This window comes from Panthera onca, chromosome E1 (genome assembly GCF_046562875.1).
Source record: "Panthera onca isolate mPanOnc1 chromosome E1, mPanOnc1 haplotype 2, whole genome shotgun sequence".
Classification (NCBI taxonomy): domain Eukaryota; kingdom Metazoa; phylum Chordata; class Mammalia; order Carnivora; family Felidae; genus Panthera; species Panthera onca.
Window position 1 is genome coordinate 26,865,301 of NC_138352.1, and position 18,090 is coordinate 26,883,390.

Here is an 18,090-nt window from a genome sequence, read left to right on the forward strand (position 1 = left end):
TTTCCTTTTTAATTTTTTTTTTTTAACGCTTATTCGTTTTTGAGAGACAGGGAGAGGGCAGGGGAGGGGCAGAGAGAGAGGGAGACACAGAATCCGAAGCAGGCTCCAGGCTCTGAACTGTCAGCACAGAGCCCGACATGGGGCTCGAACCCACGAGCGGTGAGATCATGACCTGAGCCGAAGTCGGACGCTTGACCCACTGAGCCGCCCAGGCACCCCCAACTGCTCTTTTCGGTTTAAATGAACCGCCATCAGAAGAAACGTGTAGATCATAAAGGGGCTTGAAAGGAATACTGCGTAACACTTACAGCAAGTCCTTCGAACACATGGGAAACAGCACAGATCGGAATCACCTCAGCGACCAGAGCCACGATTTCTCTGTTAGGAAAAGAAAGCACGTCGCGATCAGGAGGAGACAGATGTGTGGCTCAGGTGACGGCGCTTGGCCTCTGCGTAAAACCGGAGGGGCCCATGCGTTCCAGCCAACACCCGATTCGCGGACAATCCTACGGTTTCTTGGCCCGTAGAGGAAACCAACCCTACACTGCATCGAATGACTTCCAGAAGGAATATATAGTCCAACTGGTTGATGGAAACAATTGCATGAGATGAGGTGGTGCTCCACTGCCCACAAAAGAATAAAATTTGGATTATAATGCCACCTTCTTTTCATGTTTATTTTTGAGAGAGAGTGTGCAAGCACATGTGAGCAGCTGAGGGGCAGGGAGAGAGGATCCAAAGCGGGCCCTGCACTGACCGCGCCTCGAGAGCTTGATGTGGGGCTCGAACTCACGAACCGTGAGATCATGGCCTGAGCGGAAGTCAGATGCTTAACCGACTGAGCCACCCAGGCACCCCAATGCCATCCTTCTTTGAACATGATTCCACACGTATCTCAGTGTGTCTGGATGGAGAAGAACAGAGTGGTTACAGTTCTCTCTGTGGAACCCGGTTGGCATGTTACAAAGGCCATAGAGACAGTTTACAGAATTATCCTTGGTTCCTAGAGGTAGTCCCTAACCTCTACAGCTAGAGACTTTGATTTTAACACCTACACTTCTAGAAAATGCTGCCACTGACCCAGGAAGGCAAAAAAATCCATCATACTCTTGAGCGATGAACAAACAGGCCTAGGTCGTTGTCTGGCAATAAATATTTGTTGAATGAATGAAGAAATCAGGAAACCCAGCACTGAACAAGGTGGTCACTCTCCTCCCCCTCTAAACACGGGACAGAAATACAGTTCACTATTCAAATTGGATTTTATTTCTTGAATAGGTAACATCTGCCAATGGTTAAAAGAAATCAAGCCATGCAAAAAGAGTATCGAGAAAAATCTTACTTCCACTCTGTTCCCAGCCCACCCATTGCCACCTCCCTGCTGACTGGGCAACAATCCTGAATACTGTCTGTACTTTTCCAGTACAAATACAGTCTTCTGCTCCCCTTCTAGAAACTGTTAGTTCATGTTCTAGCATTCTCTACGTGACCTTCTACAACTTGGCTTTTCCAACATACTCATTTTTATATCCCATCAAAATATATGATCTTTTATGTGCTGCTGAATTCTGTCCACTAATATTTTAGTTTTGATTTTAGAACTGATATTAATAAGTGAGACTGGCCTGCAACTTTCTTTTTTACTGTACAAACTTTGTCAGATTTCGGTACCAATGTTATTTTTGCTTCCTAAACAGAATGCGGACATTTCCCTTTTTGTGGTCTCTGGTACAGTTCGGCAGCGCTGGAATGACATTTTCGAGGTTTTATAAAATTCTCCACAGGAATCCTCAGGGATTAGTGCTTTTTCAAATTTTAAAATAAATTTTTCTTATTTCTTCTAAGGAAATCGGTCCAGTTAGACCTTTTATGTTTTCCAAGGTAAGTTTTGGTAAATTATTTTCCTAGAAAGTTATTTATTCCTTCCAGATTAAAAAAAGTTTTTTTTAAAATGTTTATTCATTTTCTGAGAGAAAGAGACAGAGTGCAAGTGAAGGAGGGGCAGGGAGAGAGGGAGACACAGAATCGGAAGCAGGCTCCAGGCCCCGAGCTGTCAGCACTGAGCCCGATACAGGGATCGAACTCACGGACTGTGAGATCATGACCTAAGCTGACGTCAGATACTGAACTGACACCACTCAGACGCCCCTATATTCCTTCCAGATTTTTTAAATTTACTTTCAAAAGTCATGCAAACTCGTCTCTCACGGTTCAAAAAAACTACTGTTTTTTAGTAACTTCCTCCTTTATTACTTTGCATCGAGGGGCTCTCTCTCTTCTCCCTCTCTGCTAACGTTAGGTTCCGTGTCCTTGTTAGAAATCTGTGTCACCAATCCTGCCAGTTTCAGCTGATCCTGGTCAGCTGATAAATAATTTGACGTCGTGAGTTTTCTCGGTCTCCCAATACCACCAAAGATATGGTTCCTGGGCCCTTTTGTTCTTCGTGTTTTCTTCCTGCCCCGCATGGTTTCCGGAAGTGGACAGACTCAGAAGCAAACGTCTGCCACGTGCCTACTGAAACCATCAGCGCAGGATACACATCCGATAACGACCGTTCTGATTCCCTTGCAGCAAAACGAGCATGATTTCCGGCTGCCTTTCGGCTTCCTTGGAAGCGAGGGACACTTAAACATCCGACTTCCCCACAGCAACATGGCGGAGGCTTCAAGGGGACAACCCGACATCAGAAATCAAAAGGCAACCCCAAAAAGATACCCAAGGAATGAACGGCAGAGGGCAGTCCTGTCCACCACCTGCTTGTTACACCCGTGAAGGAAAAGTCAACGTTGCCTTTTGCAACTGCTGATAGAAGAAACCCAAGTCAGAAGTATCCTTGCGACATGCCCACACCAGCCAGCCTCACTGATGAAAGCAACCAACCCAAACAGGACCCGCAAACCACACAAAAGATCCATCCCTTACACGAATTTGTCTCAGTGATCAATCTGATCACATGATTTTTTGAGACAGCTCTTCAGGGAGATTTTAACTTCGGTTCGAACTGACCAATACATTCCACGACTTGTAGCTACCAGGGACTTGGGGGGCAGATTCTGAGCTACCAAGAGGATTCTTATCACTGGGAACAAAATAACTAACTGAAAATGTAATCAATGGTACCAAAAAGGGGTCTCCTTCTCTAAAATGCACACCTATCCTGACCACCTGCAGCACGTATCACCAATAAATTGGCATTCTGGATGATAAATTAGTTCCTACACCTGATCAGTTCTTCCCAGGAAACATTGGTGAGGTTTTTTTTTCCTTTTTTTATGTTTATTTATTTTTGAGAGTGAGAGAGACATAGCACGAGTGGGAGAGAGGCAGAGAGAACGGGAGACACAGAATCTGAAGCGTCCTTTAGGCACTGAGCTGTCAGCACAGAGCCCAATGTGGAGCTCGAACCCATGGACCGTGAGATCATGAACTGAGCCAAAGTTGGCCACTTAACCGACCGAGCCACCCAGGTGCCCCCGGTGAGTTTCTGATCTTACAAATGGCTCAGGGACCCTCCACGATGCAACACCCCCAGGATGCCTCCCAGTGTGAAGGCATCCATCTACCCAACCATTTCTTTACGGCAAATTTTGCATTTCAAGAAAATGTCCACACTCACCGGTCGCTAGTGAAAATGTACCCCACCAGATCCTTAAAAATTAACAACAGGACGCAGAAGGTTACAGCAAAGACTCCTGGAGGTAAAAACAGCAGAGAAACAACCAGTGAGAAAGGAGATCTGCAGGGCACCGGGAGGCTGGGCTTCCCGGGCACAGATCATTTGGGTGAGTCAATGACTGAAGAGTCTAAGCACCTGTGACCAGCAAGGCGACAGTTGAGGACTTCTTGGCCTGCTCGATGTCTCCAGCGCCCAGCGCATTCCCTACCCGGATACTGGTGGCCACACTGAAGCCTGAAGGTATCTAAAATGAAAAGCAGACATACCATAACGAAAAGGGAAGAGTAAGCAGGGAGCAGAGAAGTCCCTGCCTCTTGGCTCGGTTCTCAGCCCAACCGTGCACCTTCCCCAGGGAACAGGGACCCGGAAGATCATGGCATACACCTCAGTGGTAAAACCTGGTCCTAAAAGTTCTGAGAAAATAAATTTGCAACCTCCCATTTGCCTAGCCGAGTGCCCCCAGGCTGATGTGAATCTCCATCGCATACTGGGCTTTGGGGCAAGGCTTCTAAGGTGTGCAAGGGAGGGTCCCGCACAATCGTGTTCCTCCTCTGCGTGCAGAGGACGGACTGCCAGGAGCCCAGGGGAAGTCTGTTCTGAAAGACCATCAAGGGATCAAGTTTAGAAAACAGAATCCCAAAACGGCGACCTTTCCCCTTCCCCGGAGCGTCGGGTAAAAAGGAACTTTAAGGAAACGCAAAGATGCACACCCAAGCTCATCCCAGGCAGCGGGGCTCCTCACGCCATGAACCTAGCGCCATCACCCTTTGCGCCCCCGACCTGTCCCCCAGGCATCTATCGTGTGTTGTGACAACCGGAAAAGATTCTTCATGTCTGGGAAGTGTGCAAATCAAATCAAGTCTTTCAGATCCGGGGGGCGCCTGGCTGGTGTCTGACTCTTGATTTCGGCTCGGGTCACGTTCTCACGGTTCATGGGACCGAGCCCCACGTCAGGCTCTGCACTGACAGCAAGAATTCCGCTTGGGATTCTCTCTCTCCCTCTTTTTCTCTGTCCCTCCCTTATTTGCATGCCCTCTCTCTCTACACAAATAAAGAAGCTTAGGCAAAAATCTTTCAGATCCGAACAGTGCTAGGACGTGCAAACTCCCCAGAGCTCACCAGAAAGACCCCACCATTCCAGATGGGCCCTGCCTGGCTCTACGATGAAATTTTACTCTCGTGTATCGTTTCACAGGTTACTAACGGGATGAATGCCTACGCTCGTTCTTTGGATTCTTTTCTTTTTATTTAAAAAAAAAAATTTTTTTTTAACGTTTATTTATTTTTGAGACAGAGAGAGACACAGCATGAACAGGGGAGGGGCAGAGACAGAGGGAGACACAGAATCGGAAGCAGGCTCCAGGCTCCTAGCCATCAGCCCAGAGCCCGACACAGGGCTCGAACTCACGGACCGTGACCTGAGCTGAAGTCGGCCGCTTAACCGACTGGGCCACCCAGGCGCCCCTTTGGGCTCTTTTCAAAAGAACCAGCTAGCACTCCCACACGACCGGCTCCCGGACACTCACCATGTACAAAATGACGGTCACTTCGTACAACACGGACTGGGCTCCCAGCTCCACCATGCCGAGGATACCTGGTGGAGAGAGGCAGCTGACACCGTGCTTCCGGACGGGGCCCGTGCCCACGCCAGCCATCGCCACCTGTCCCCACACTGACCGCTCAGTAGGCTCCCGATCTCGTAGGCCCACCACTCAATGCACAGCATGAGCATGCCGGGGAAGGCCAGGTCGAAGAAGCCGGCCCAGTCATGCAGACACTCAAGGGACCACCCTGCAGCAGAGACAGAGACACATCGCCAACACACGGGCCACTGGGCTGGAGCTCAACCCGAGACAAGACCCACGTCCGAGCTGGAAAACGAACAGCAGACTTTACCTTCCCAGATAGTGTGATGCAGTTTCTTCCAGAGGATGTACAGGAAGAGGAGCAGCACGAGGATGAACTGGGAAATGGTATTTGCCAGTGCCGACCCCCTGGGAGGAACGGTCCCAGTGAGGGCAGGTGCCTGTCCATCGTGCGGGGACTCCCGTGGCAGCCCTAAACGCATCTTCTTTCCGGAGCAGCCTCGCGGTCCGTCCCTGACAGTGCTTTCCAGAGCGGCCCAGGGAGGGGACCCCCACCGGGAGACATGACCAAGTAGAGGTGCCCCCCTGCCATCCCGCCCTGGAAATGCCTCAGGCAGGTCCCCCCCCCCCCCGCCTCCCATCCCCAGAATCAGCTGGACTCACATCACCCCGAGATCCAGTTGATAGAGAAACAGATAGTTGATGAGGGCGTTGACAAGATTGGCGACAACTCCGGTGAGGATCTGGGGCAGTAGGATTCCCTGAAACGAGGAGAGACCACACCGCGTGCTGGAGACCAGGGAGCAGGGTGGTCACTTCTTCCCCAAATGCACACGCGCCACAGGTATAGCACGAGGACCCAACCGAATGCCTGTCCTTGCTGCTCCTGGCCTCCTGCCTCCCCCCTCCCTCCTCCTCCCCTCCTCCCCCGCCTGGAGGCGTGAAACACAGGGACGTGGGCAGGAGAGGGCCCGGCAACAGACAGGCAGCCAAGTGGTTCGCCTACCAGAGCACAAGGACTGGCTGAGACGGAGTATAAACAAATCACCTTCCACACTGGACAGGGGGTGACCAACTCAGCACTTTTTCAACCAAATGGAAGTTCAGAACACTGATCTAAGATGACCTCACAAAGCTGGGGCGTGGGAAGGACTCCATCCCACCCGGCTCTGCTTACAAGTACAGGGCAGAGAAGTCCGGGCTGTTTGGCATCGTAATCTAAGACTTCAGACGGGAGAGGAAAACGACACGGGCTGGAGACGTACAAGGCATCAGGGGATCAGAATCGCAGACGCGATGAGCTGCTTCTCCCACCTGCAAGGTGTCACCCCGGCCCCTCGTCTGAACGCCTACTGCTTCCTCACCCTCTGACAAACCTGCTTCTCTGAAATCACGGACCCTGTGACATTTCGTCGTGTGAAGTCGTTACCAGTTAAAATAAAAGATCCCTCTCCTGCCTGGGGGATTGAAGTCACTCTCACACCCCAAAGCAGCAGCCTCGATTTTCCAGCTCAGGGGCAGAGCTTCTCACGGATTTCTGGACACAGCAATCCGCATCTATCTGAGCTCTCTCCGGTCCCCAAGGAGAGAGAACGTGGCTCCACCTTGCAGAGCGGACCTGGCATTGATCCCTCTTCTGCTTTGCTCTGAGCCTACCAAAACGTGGCTTCCCCTGCACTGCACCTAAACTCCATCCATCAGAATCATATGATAACTCTCCCCCGCCCTTGCTGGGGGAGAACCACACTCCTCTGATCCAGCCACGCTATGGTCCACCATGCTGCGTATTTGTCTCAAGTGGTCTCCTGGTCAGGGACCAGGACAAGGATCGTGGCCAACCACTTATGTGGGTCACTTATTTGTCAGGCAACCCTGCTTATTAGTTTTTAGCAAAGGAGGCAGGAGACCACACAAGCCTTTCGGGTAGAGAGAGCAGAAGTAGCATGGGGTGAGGTTGGCCCCGGGAAGGACTTGCAGCAGGGAAATTTGGTAAGATGCTACGGAAGTATCCGCCGAAGGATAAGGGAAGAAGAGAGGAACTGAGGCTGGAGGTTGGAGAGAGGCAGGACCACAGGACCATCAGTGACCAGACGTAAGAGTGAAGGAAAAGATGGAGAGCCAGATGAGGGCAGGTTCCCCAGAGATAAGGTGTTCGAGGCCCCTAACTGGGAAGGAAGGCAGGCAAGTGGAGAGGCAGGCCTGGGGGATGAGAAGGTCAAGTGCGCAACATGCATGCGCCTCCTAGAGGCAGCATTCCAGACTGGCGACTAGAGCTCTAAACAGGGGAGCCCTGGGCACACAGATGGCAAGAAAAAACAGGCAAGAGACAGCTTCCCTCAGAGGAAGGTCAGCAGAAGCCAGTGGGGTCGCCTTGTCTACCTCTCTCCCACCTACAAGTCTAAGCAACCCCCCCGTTTTCTCTGGAGCTCCTTCCACCCTCCCCAACTGTATTAACTTTGCCCCCAGACCAGCCGCACACTCCCATATCCTACACTCACAGAAGGGCTGGGCCCGAAGACGGAAACTGGGTTAAATGCAACTCCCTCCCTCTCCAGAGACCCCTGCAGACAAGGAGTCATTTCGTTCTACAGGATCCGCCCCAGTGTTACGATTCCCGTTGCTTCTGTAGGGCATCCTTTCTCATCACAGACCTGCAGCATCTTTTGTTGGGACCACGTCCACAACTCTCTCTCCCCCTAGCAATCGGTTTCCCACCAGCTGAAATCCACAGCAGAGAACCAAGGCTGAACCTGGGCCAGCCCACCTCTCTGATTCTGTCATCCACTGTGCCCCTCCATCCATGCCTTGGCCTCTGTGCTCCCGCGTCCCGGTGACCAGAACCCCTTGGGAACCCCGGGTAGTCTCCAAACCCGGTTCAAGCCTCTCGGCCCCTCTCAGCTGCAGGCTCCTCTTTGTAGGTCTCTGCGGGTCCCTCAGAGTATCTGAGAGAGGGGTTTTCACTCCCAGTGTCCTCACTGGGCCAAGCTGGAGCCTGTGGCTAGGAGCCCCCATGCTGGCTGGGAGCCTGGCAGTCAGGGAGAAAGCCCCGAGCATCTAACGCCTCCGCGTGGCTTCAGACAAGGCCACGGGCTGGCAGTGGACAGACAGGCCAGCGCTCAGTCGTGCAGACTTCTGCCCCTTTCCAGACCCTTCAGTGTTACGCTGACGGGAGACTCGGAAGCTGTTTTTGTCCACAGGGTAACCTTAAATTTAAGAACATTAAATAAACGGAAAACCTCTTCCCTTCTCTCTCCCCTCCCTTGTGCCCTCGGTCTCACGTGCCCTGGAGAGCCTACCTGTGTGGCCACGACCCATTGCCCGGGACCCTCATTTCCCTGGATTCCTCTGGAAGGAAGTCAAGGGTCCCACATACGCTGGCATCGTAAATGCACGCCTACCGAACCAGGGCAGCCGCCACACAGCTTTGGCCCCTGCCGCTGGTCACAGTTCTCCCTGACATGACATGCTACGACGTGGGCCTTCACGCCCCGCTGAGGAGAGCCGGGCCTTTCAGACAGGCTGAGAGGAGCTGAGAGGTTGGCTCCCTGGAGCCTGCCCGGCACCCTCTGGGGGACACAGGCACACACCCTTCACTTCCAGAGAGCCAGGTAACAGCATGGAGCCAAAGAACGCTAGTGCTACCCCTTATCCTGCCAATGACAATATTTCCAAGGGGGAATCAGAGAAGAATGTTCCAGAGCCAACAAGAACATACCCTTCCCTTGATTTCACTTGGTAAACTTCTCCACACCGAAGTCCTGAGCGCACCACACGGGAAAACGTGTTTCGGTGGCCCCCAGCAGGTGAGGTTCCCCACCCTGTTATCCATGAATGTTTTCAGGGCCCCGATCCCCGAAAGCCATAAACTCCCATGAACCGCCCCCCCCCCAAAGAAAAAAGGAGAGTCTACATTACCTGGTTGAGCAAAAATTTAACTTGTAACGTGTAAATAAAGATTGCCTACAAGAGAAGAAGAAACGAATGTTAACATCTTGGCCTTGCCATGTAGCAAGGAGCTGGGAGCCGTGGCTTGGCTGCCCTCTGCTCCCCCGTGGACCCGCAGAGGCATGCCATCTCAGAAGGGGACAGGGACAGGGGGTGGGAGCCGAGGTGTCTAGGGCCAGGGCGTTCCAAACATCTCTTATGGATGAACAGCATCCAAGGGACCCCAGGGCCTGGGAGAGCAGTTTCCTTGGGAGTATGACAAGGAGCCTTCTGGGGAACAGTGGGGCTGTAAAGGAGGCCCCTGGGCAAACTCTAGGGGGGGGGGGGGCACCACTTTTATAGACCAAGTAGCAGTCCTATTTGGTGGCATAACTAAATAATACGGAACTTTATCTTTTTTTAACGTTTTCAGAAATTTATTTTGAGAGAGCGTGCACACGTGCACATGGGGGAGGGGCAGAGAAAGAATGGGAAAGAGAGACCCCCCCCAGCAGGCCCTGCACTGACCTGACTCGGGGCTCAATCCCACAAACCATGAGCTCATGAGCCGAGCAGAAACCAAGGGTTGGGTGCTTAACCAACCGAGCCACCCAGACACCCCGAGAATATTAAACTTTAAAGGCTTCGGGGTAAATTAAAAGCCACAATGCCAACTGTGACGGCAGACGGCTACTTTTAAGGGCTGAATTACAGCCATCCAAATTCGTATGTTGAAGACCTAACCCCCAATGTGGCTGTATTTGGGGAGTTTTTAAAGAGGTGATTACGTTAACATGAGGCCATTAGCGTGAGCTCTAACCCAACAGGACTGAGGTCCTGATAAGAAGACAAGAGACACCGCGGCTGCACCCACACGGGGGGATGGCCGCGAGAAGAGGCAGCCAAGCAGGAGGTGGTCTGCAAGGCAAGGAGAGGCCCCTAAGGGTATCAACCCTGCGACACCTTGATCTCAGACTTTGCAGCTTCCAGTAGTGTGAGAAAACGTTTAAGCCATCCAGTCTGCGGCGTGTTGTCAGGGCAGTGCAAGCAAACCCACGCAGCCCCGCCGTCCCAACGGAGTAAAATAGTTTTAATTGTTCACTGACCGCGAGCTTCTGTGTCAGACGTGAACATACACTCAGGGTTGTGTGTGATCACACTCAGCAAGGAAAAAAAAAAAATCTAAAGGTTCAGAGTGAGGCCCTAAGGAGTTCTGACACGGGAAAGAATTTACCCTTATCTAAAAGAAGAAAAAAGAAAAAAAAAGGCTGAACTCCTTTCCGCGGAGGATATCCTGGAGACCCCTCCAGCGGCAGAAGTTCAAGACCGTGGTTCACTGAACTCGCCTCGGTCCCGGGGTCTCTCAAGGGACACACGTTTGTGTCTTCTACAGGCATAATTAAAACCCCACTTCTTAAAGGAGCCAACATCACACATGTGAATCACAGAAGACTGACCCAATGCATTGGGCCCACAGGTAGCTCAGGTGCCTTCCACCAGTAAACCCCAAGAAGGGGACCTCATGGGGTGCTTGGGTGGCTCAGTCAGTTAAGCATCCGACTCCTCATTTCGGCTCAGGTCGTGATCTCACGGTTCGTGGGACTGAGCCTTGAGCCGGGCTCCGCGCTGACAGCACGGAACCTGCTTGGGATCCTGTCTCTCCTCTCTGCCCCCTCCCCACTCGTTGTGGCTCGCTCACTCTCTCTCTCAAAATAAAATAAACTTAAAAAAAAAAAGAAGGGGACCTTGTAACCCTTGAAAACTTACAGGCAGGGCAGGAATGAAGATCATGACATAGTCCTGGGTAAGCCTGTACAACGAAAAGCAAAAAAAGGCCACAGAGGTCTCTGTGAGGCAAGGGTGGGTAGGAGAAGCTAACGAAAACCATCTTTCCTGTTCTTGGCTCTTTCTGAATTAATGGGTTTCGACTGCTGGAGCAAATGCGAAAATGAGAGACACCTAGACCTTGTCCTCTTAAAACTGCCTCTCTTGGTCCTTCCAAATCTTTAGGTCTAGGAAAGGGTTTTTCAACCTCGGCACTACGGCCAGATAGAGAATTCCCCACCGTGGAACGAACCTGTGCATCGAAAGATGTTTCGCGATGTCTCCACAGAGCCCCAGTAACCAGTCCTGATCCCCGGAAATGCCTCCCAACATGGCTAAACGCCCCCTAGGTTCACCGCCGCGGGTCTAGCACAAGGACTTTATTTTAAAGGTCTTGATTAACTCGACCAGCAGGTGGCAAAGACATCAGCCCATGAGAATCCTCGAGGGGAACTCTGAAAGACACTGATGCCCTTGCCACACCGCAGGCCAATTCACACGGAACGCCGACGGGGGGAGGGGGACCGGGCACGGGCGGGTTTTAAAGGCACCCAGGTGATTTTAGTATCAACCAGGGTCAAGAATCACAAAACCGTGAACAAATGCCCTAAACTCCTATCTCGAGCGGAGGATGTTTGCAAACCTTATTTCAGTATAAACGATGTACCCTGAAGTCACCCAAATAAGGAAGGGTCTAGACCTTGCTTGCCAGGTATGAAAAGCACTACATAATGCCAGCCTTTGTAATTCCCAGAGGCTGAACCTGGATAGGGCCGTTTTTCTGCCAAGATGGACCCAATCCCAGCCCCCACCCCCCCATGGCATGGGCCCATCTTACCTGGACACGGCTGGGTCCTGCCTGAAGAGATGCAGGATGTTCTGGGTGTTGACGAAGAGTGCCCAGCAGGGGAAGCAGGAGAGAAGCAGCACCAGGGTGCCCCTCTGCAGGATGACCCCCACGTGCTTCAAGTTCTGGCTCCCATACGTCTAGGTGTACACGGTCCAAACAAACGCATGAGTACAGAAATGACACCCCTTATACCCCCCAAAGGCCTTCAATCATGACTTTGCCACGCTCTTTACGTTAGTGGTTCTCAGACTTGACTACCCATTAGCATCACCTGGAGAACTTTTTTTTTTCGATTTCCTTAAAAAATTTTTTTTTAATGCTCATTTTTTGAGAGAGAGACAGAGACAGAGAGAGACAGAGCACGAGCAAGGGAGGGGCAGAAAGAAAGGGAGACACAGAATCTGAAGCAGGCTCCAGGCTCTGAGCTGTCAGCACAGAGCCTGACGCGGAGCTCGAACCCACGAACCATGAGATCATGACCTGAGCCGAAGTCGGACGCTTAACCGACTCAGCCCTCTAGGTGCCCAGAGTATGTGACTTTTAATCCCAGGGTGGTGAGTTCAAGCCCCACATTGGGTATAGTGTTTACTTAATTAAAAAAAAAAAAAAAGAGGAGTGCCTGGGTGATTCAGTTAAGTGTCCTACTTTGGCCCAGATCATGATCTCGCGGTTTATGGGTTCGAGCCCTGCGTCAGGCTCTCTGCTGACAACTCAGAGCCTGGAGCCTGCTTCAGATTCTGTGTCTCCCTCTCTCTCTGCCCCTCCCTCGTTCGCACTCTGTCTCTCTCTCAAAAATAAATAAACATTATTAAAAACAAAGTAGCACACTCCATGGGGCCATCCAGGCACCCCACCTGGAGAACATTTTTAAAACACTGACACCAGGGTCCCACTAAAGATAGTCTACATTTAGGGGCGTCTGGGTGGCTCAGTCGGTTGAATGTCTGACTCTTAGTTTCCGCTCAGGTTGTGGGCTCATGGTTCATGAGTTTGAGCCCCAGCTGGGGCTCTGTGCTGACTGTGCAGGGACTGTTTGGCATTCTCTCTCTCTCTCTCTCTCTCTCTCTCTCTGCCCCTCCAGCTCTATCTCAAATAAATAAATCAACTTTAAAGAAAAAAAGAGTCTGGATTTAACAGGTCCAGGGTGGAACCCAGACATCAGTCATTGCTGTTTATTTATTTTTGAGAGAGCACAGTGGAGAGGGGCAGGGAGAGGGGACAGAGGATCTGAAGTGGGCTATGCACGGACAGTGGCGGGCCGAATGTGGGGTTTGAACTCACGAACCGCGAGATCATGACCTGAGCAGACGTCGGATGCTCAAGACTGAGCCACCCAAGCGCCCCACATCAATCACTTTTAAAAGCTCCCCATGTGATTCTTTTTTTTCCTTTTTTTAATGTTTGTTTATTTTTGAGAGAACAGAGTATGAGCGGGGGAGGGACAGAGAGAGAGGGAGACACAGAATCTGAAGGAAGCTCCAGGCCCTGAGCTGTCAGCACAGAGCCCGACGCGGGGAGACTTGAACTCAGGGACCGCAAGATCATGGCTTGAGCCAAAGATGCTTAACCGACTGAGCCACCCGGGCGCCCCTCTCCGTGTGATTCTAAAGGCCAGTCAGGGGGGCGCCTGGGTGGCTCAGTCGGTTGGGCATCTGACTTCAGCTCAGGTCACGATCTCGCGGTTCGTGAGTTCGAGCCCCGCGTCGGGCTCTGGGCTGACGGCTCAGAGCCTGGAGCCTGTTTCTGACTCTGTGTCTCCCTCTCTCTCTGCCCCTCCCCCGTTCATGCTCTGTCTCTCTCTGTCCCAAAAATGAATAAACATTAAAAAAAAAATTAAAAAAAAAAAAAAAAAAAAAATAAAGGCCAGTCAGGGTTGCATCAGCTGGAAACCAACCTCCTAGACGTGCAGTATCTCGGGCCCTGCCCCCCACCTGCCGAAACAGGGTCAGTGCGCGCAGAAGCCAGCTCCTATGGGCCTACAGAAGCCAAAAACTCTGTGCCATCTCTCCCTGGGACATGTTCAGTGACATCTGTACGGGAGCCTGAAGCTAGCTATAGAGAGAATAGTTACCACCATGGGACTTGGCAGAGAGCAGGTCAGACGTGGCCCTCTGCCCCTCCCCCACCCCAGACCCGCTCGTTCCGCAGTTACCAGGATGCCACCAGCCTGCTCTGGCAAGCCCCGCTGGTAGCTCAGAGGGACGCTCAAGTCTGAGACCCACGGGGACCGTGCCAGACTCAATGATGCGGGAAGTGATAAAAGGGACTCGTACAAAATGTCCCATGTGGTCAAAAGGCAACGTAAGGTGGCCGTGCACAAGCCTGCGAGACACCCAGCCATGCTTCAAAGAAAGCAGGCACCGGAAAGTGGAAATGACGGCTGGCCAGACGTCACAGGGCTGGCCGTCAGCAAGTCCCTCCCCGCCGTGCGCACGGCCCTCCCTTCCTGCCACTGGGGACCTTCCGGCTACGCTCCGGAGAAGATGTTCAGGGTCACCGTGAGAGTCACCTGGGGCTTCCGTTTACCTGGGAGATGAGGGTGTCACAAGCAGAAGATAAGCCAAAGCCCACCGAGATTCCAGTGACGTTGATCATCTGCCAAGAAACGCAAGGAGACAGGAAGGCATATTCTCTGTCTGCTCTGATCAGAGGCAGCCTCGAGCCTCCAACAACCCTCACCAGTGGGCCTACTCAGCCCCATTCTCCGCCCGGAGCCCCTCCACTGGCCCCACTTTAATTAAAGGACGCGCACGAGTTGAGAGAGAGGAAACGTCTCGGCCAGAGGTCACTACAAAGCCTTTTGCTTTCTTAAGTCCCAGGCGTTTGGCTTCCTGACTTCAGAGGAACGTGAATACTTCTCAACGGCAAGGTAACGTGGTGGGGTGGCAGTTCTGGGTGAGTCCCCCTGCTCAAGGCCAAGTACGGCCTGTTACAATATCCCAAAGGGTTCTGAGGGCTCAGAATCAAGCCCCCGGAGCCAAGGCCAGAGGGCTTCCAGGTGTACTTGTCTTGACCAGGGTCGGCAACTAAACCCCAGGGTCCCTGGAGCTTTGGGGAGCCCAGGGCAGCACCCCCAACACCAGGGAGTGGCATCACAGGATGTCTGGAACCTGTTACCTCTACCTGAGTCTGCGGGGAGGTTAGAGACAACAGCCCCAAACTGGACTCAGCCTAGAAGCACCAGCTTGCTTGCTTTCTTTTTCTCAAGTGTTTATTTTTGAGAGACAGAGAGAGAGTGAGCGCAAGCATGAGCAGGGGAGAGACAGAGAGGCAGAGAAACATAGGATCCAAAGCTGTACTGATGGAAGCAAGCCTGAGGCAGGGCTCGAACTCACAAACCGTGAGATCATGACCCGAGCCTGGGTCAGACAATCAACCAACCAAGCCCCTCAGGCGCCCCGAAGGACAGCTTTCTTGTGCTTGCTTGGCTACAGAGATTTTGCCAGAGGCTTGCCAGGTGCGTTTGTCCCTCCCGGATTTCCAAACATTAAAACCACAAAGGAATAATTAAGCCTGGGGGTTTCTCACGTTGTTTTCTTTTTTTTTTTTTTTTTTTTTTAATTTTTTTAATGTTTATTTATTTTTGAGACAGAGAGAGACAGAGCATGAACGGGGGAGGGTCAGAGAGAGGGAGACACAGAATCGGAAACAAGCTCCAGGCTCCGAGCTGTCAGCACAGAGCCGGACGCGGGGCTCGAACTCACGGACCGCGAGATCGTGACCTGAGCCGAAGTCGGCCGCCCAACCGACTGAGCCACCCAGGCACCCCCTCACATTGTTTTCTAAAGCAAGACAACCCCTATATACCCAAGACCCGGTTCAGAGTAGTCTTGCCCAGTTCCGAGGTAGCAAACACCAACGGCTAAGTAAGGTGGACGTGTGCCTTAGCAGAGAGCACCAAGGGGGAACTGGGGAGGCTGAACAGGGGCACACAAGCCACCGAATCCACCTTCCTAGAGACACCTCGCTGGCCAAACCAAAGAAGTTGGCAGGGTCGTTTGGCCAGACATAGCCACTGAGCCCCTGGCAGAGGTCAACGACATCTCTCTCTGGTTTCGGGGACGCATATCCAGGATACACAGAGGATTTGGGGTTCCTCCCAATTTTAGGTTTGGACACTAGGATCCAGGATTCCATCTTCCACTTCCGTGTCAGGGAGATGGAAGTCAAGGCGGAGGTGGGGGGTGTCACAGTTTCTCCTGATGAAGTCAGACTTCACCCCCCCGCTTTATGATTCCCTCCTCCCAGATGTGGGACCAAGAACCGAAGGCCAGAGCGCCACGGATTACAAATTCACGGATGTGGGAGGCGGAGTAAGGGCCCTCCAAAGATGTCCCATCCCAACCCCCGGAACCCTGGGAAAACGTGAGGTTACGTGGCAAAGGAGAATTATAGCTGCAGACAGAAAAATGGTTACCGCCCTCGCCAACACCGTGTTTTCAGCCCAGTGAAACCCCTTGGCGACTTCTGACCTCCAGCAGCATAAGAGGATACGCTGGGTTGTTTTAGGCCATTAAATAGCGACACCTCGTAACAGCAGCAAGAGGAAAGACAGACGGCTTTCAGAAACGTGTGTTATAAAGTCCCCTACGTACCGCAATCGCGAGGGTGACGGCGTCCAGTTCCAGCTTCCCCAGGTGGCCACAGAACACGGAGCTCACGAAACTGATCAGAAACACCATCAACTGGGCCAAGAACTGGGAAGAGACAGAAAAGGAGTTGCGGGTGAGTGTCCCAACTGTCACAGCCGAAGGAGGGTGTGAGGGCAGGGGGACGGGGGTCGGGGCGCCCCCACCCTCTGCAAATCAACGCCAGTAACGGAATCTGGCTGGTATCGGCCTCTGCCAACTTTCACAGGCCAACACGCAACTTCAGGTAGGCTTCCAGAAGGATGGTAAAAGGTTCATCTGCGACCGCTACCAGAATCACATTTTTAAAACATTTTTTAATTATTTTTTAGAGAGAGACAGAATGAGCGCAGGGGAAGGGCGGAGAGAGAGAGAGAGACAGAATCCGAAGCAGGCTCCAGGTTCTGAGCTGTCAGCACAGAGTCCCATGCGGGCTCGAACTCACGAACCATGAGATCGTGACCTGAGTGGAAGTCCAACCCTTGGAGCCAGCCAGGCGCCCCCAGAATCACATTTTTGAGAACTTTCTAGCTTTTTAAATTGATTTTTCACTGCAGGGTCTCAGGCCGCACGTCACATGTGTACATTCTCTGAAGTTGTCAGAGGCTGCCTCCTGGGATAACCCCCCTGTTCTCCCAAATTCCTAGTGAGGACTGGAGAGAATGCCGCCTTCAATCAATTCCACAGGCAGGAACACCTAAGGCAGACACGAGGTTATCCTGCTGGAAGGTCAACGGGCTCTGGAATCTTGGGGAGAGACATCCCCAATCTGCCAAGCATGTTTAGTTCTTATATCCTATGAAGGCTCAGAAAGGAGGGCAAATTCAGCTTCTGGAACAATGAGCCATCATTCCAGGAACTACCATGACTTGCTCCCCAAGGCTGCAGCCACATGTTTGGACACTTACCTTATCTCCTTAGGTTAATTTTTTTTTTCTTTCTTTTTTCTCCTTAGGTTAATTTAAAGCCACCTCCCAGGGCACCTGGGTGGCTCAGTTGGTTAAACCTCTGATTTCCACTCAGGTCGTGATCTCGCGGTTCACGAGTTCGAGCCCTATGTCGAGCTCTGTGCTGACAGCTCAGAGCCTGGAGCCTGCTTTGGATTCTGTGTCTCCCCCGCTCTCTCCCGCTCCCCCACTGTCTCTCTCTCTCTCAAAAATAAAGTAAAAATAAAATTAAAAAACACCTCCCACCCTCACCTGCCAGAGCAGTGGAGTACCTCTCAGGAAAGCCCTTCTTTCCCAGGAGGCTTATGTGCTCTCACCCCCACTCTCTGGGAGACAGAACAGAGGCCTAAGGATTGACAGCTGCTGCTGGGGTCTGCCCCAAGGGCCCCTTCCCAAGCTGATGGGACACAGAGGAGCTTGTGCTGGTCCCATCGGCAAAGGGAAAAGGGACTCCTCCTGCTCAGACCTCAGACAAGGTTCCATCCTTCTTGGGCCCCCAAGTGACACAACTTCTCATCTGACACGACCTTCTGCTATGGAGCAGAAGGGATGCTTTCAAACGTATTGCAGAAGCAAGCCAAAAACCAAAGAGCAGGCAGGGGACAACGAGAAGCTGGGGGCAGGGGTGAAAATAAAAAAGGTTGGCATGGAAACC

General features: G+C 52.2%; 1 protein-coding gene across 1 annotated transcript in view; it reads right to left on the bottom strand.

Moving 5' to 3' along the window:
- The window catches only part of LOC132688251 (multidrug and toxin extrusion protein 1), a 37,314-nt gene that overhangs the window by 13,610 nt on the left and 5,614 nt on the right, over positions 1-18,090 (bottom strand). Inside the window, exons 2-13 of the mRNA XM_060647153.3 lie at positions 16,456-16,557; positions 14,387-14,455; positions 11,849-11,997; positions 10,954-10,996; positions 9,178-9,222; positions 5,926-6,023; positions 5,573-5,670; positions 5,354-5,467; positions 5,203-5,270; positions 3,812-3,920; positions 3,617-3,692; positions 309-378 (exon numbers count right to left, since the gene is read on the bottom strand). Of these exons, the coding sequence (XP_060503136.1) occupies positions 309-378; positions 3,617-3,692; positions 3,812-3,920; positions 5,203-5,270; positions 5,354-5,467; positions 5,573-5,670; positions 5,926-6,023; positions 9,178-9,222; positions 10,954-10,996; positions 11,849-11,997; positions 14,387-14,455; positions 16,456-16,557 (1,041 nt within the window). The remainder of the gene's footprint in view (positions 1-308; positions 379-3,616; positions 3,693-3,811; positions 3,921-5,202; positions 5,271-5,353; positions 5,468-5,572; positions 5,671-5,925; positions 6,024-9,177; positions 9,223-10,953; positions 10,997-11,848; positions 11,998-14,386; positions 14,456-16,455; positions 16,558-18,090) is intronic.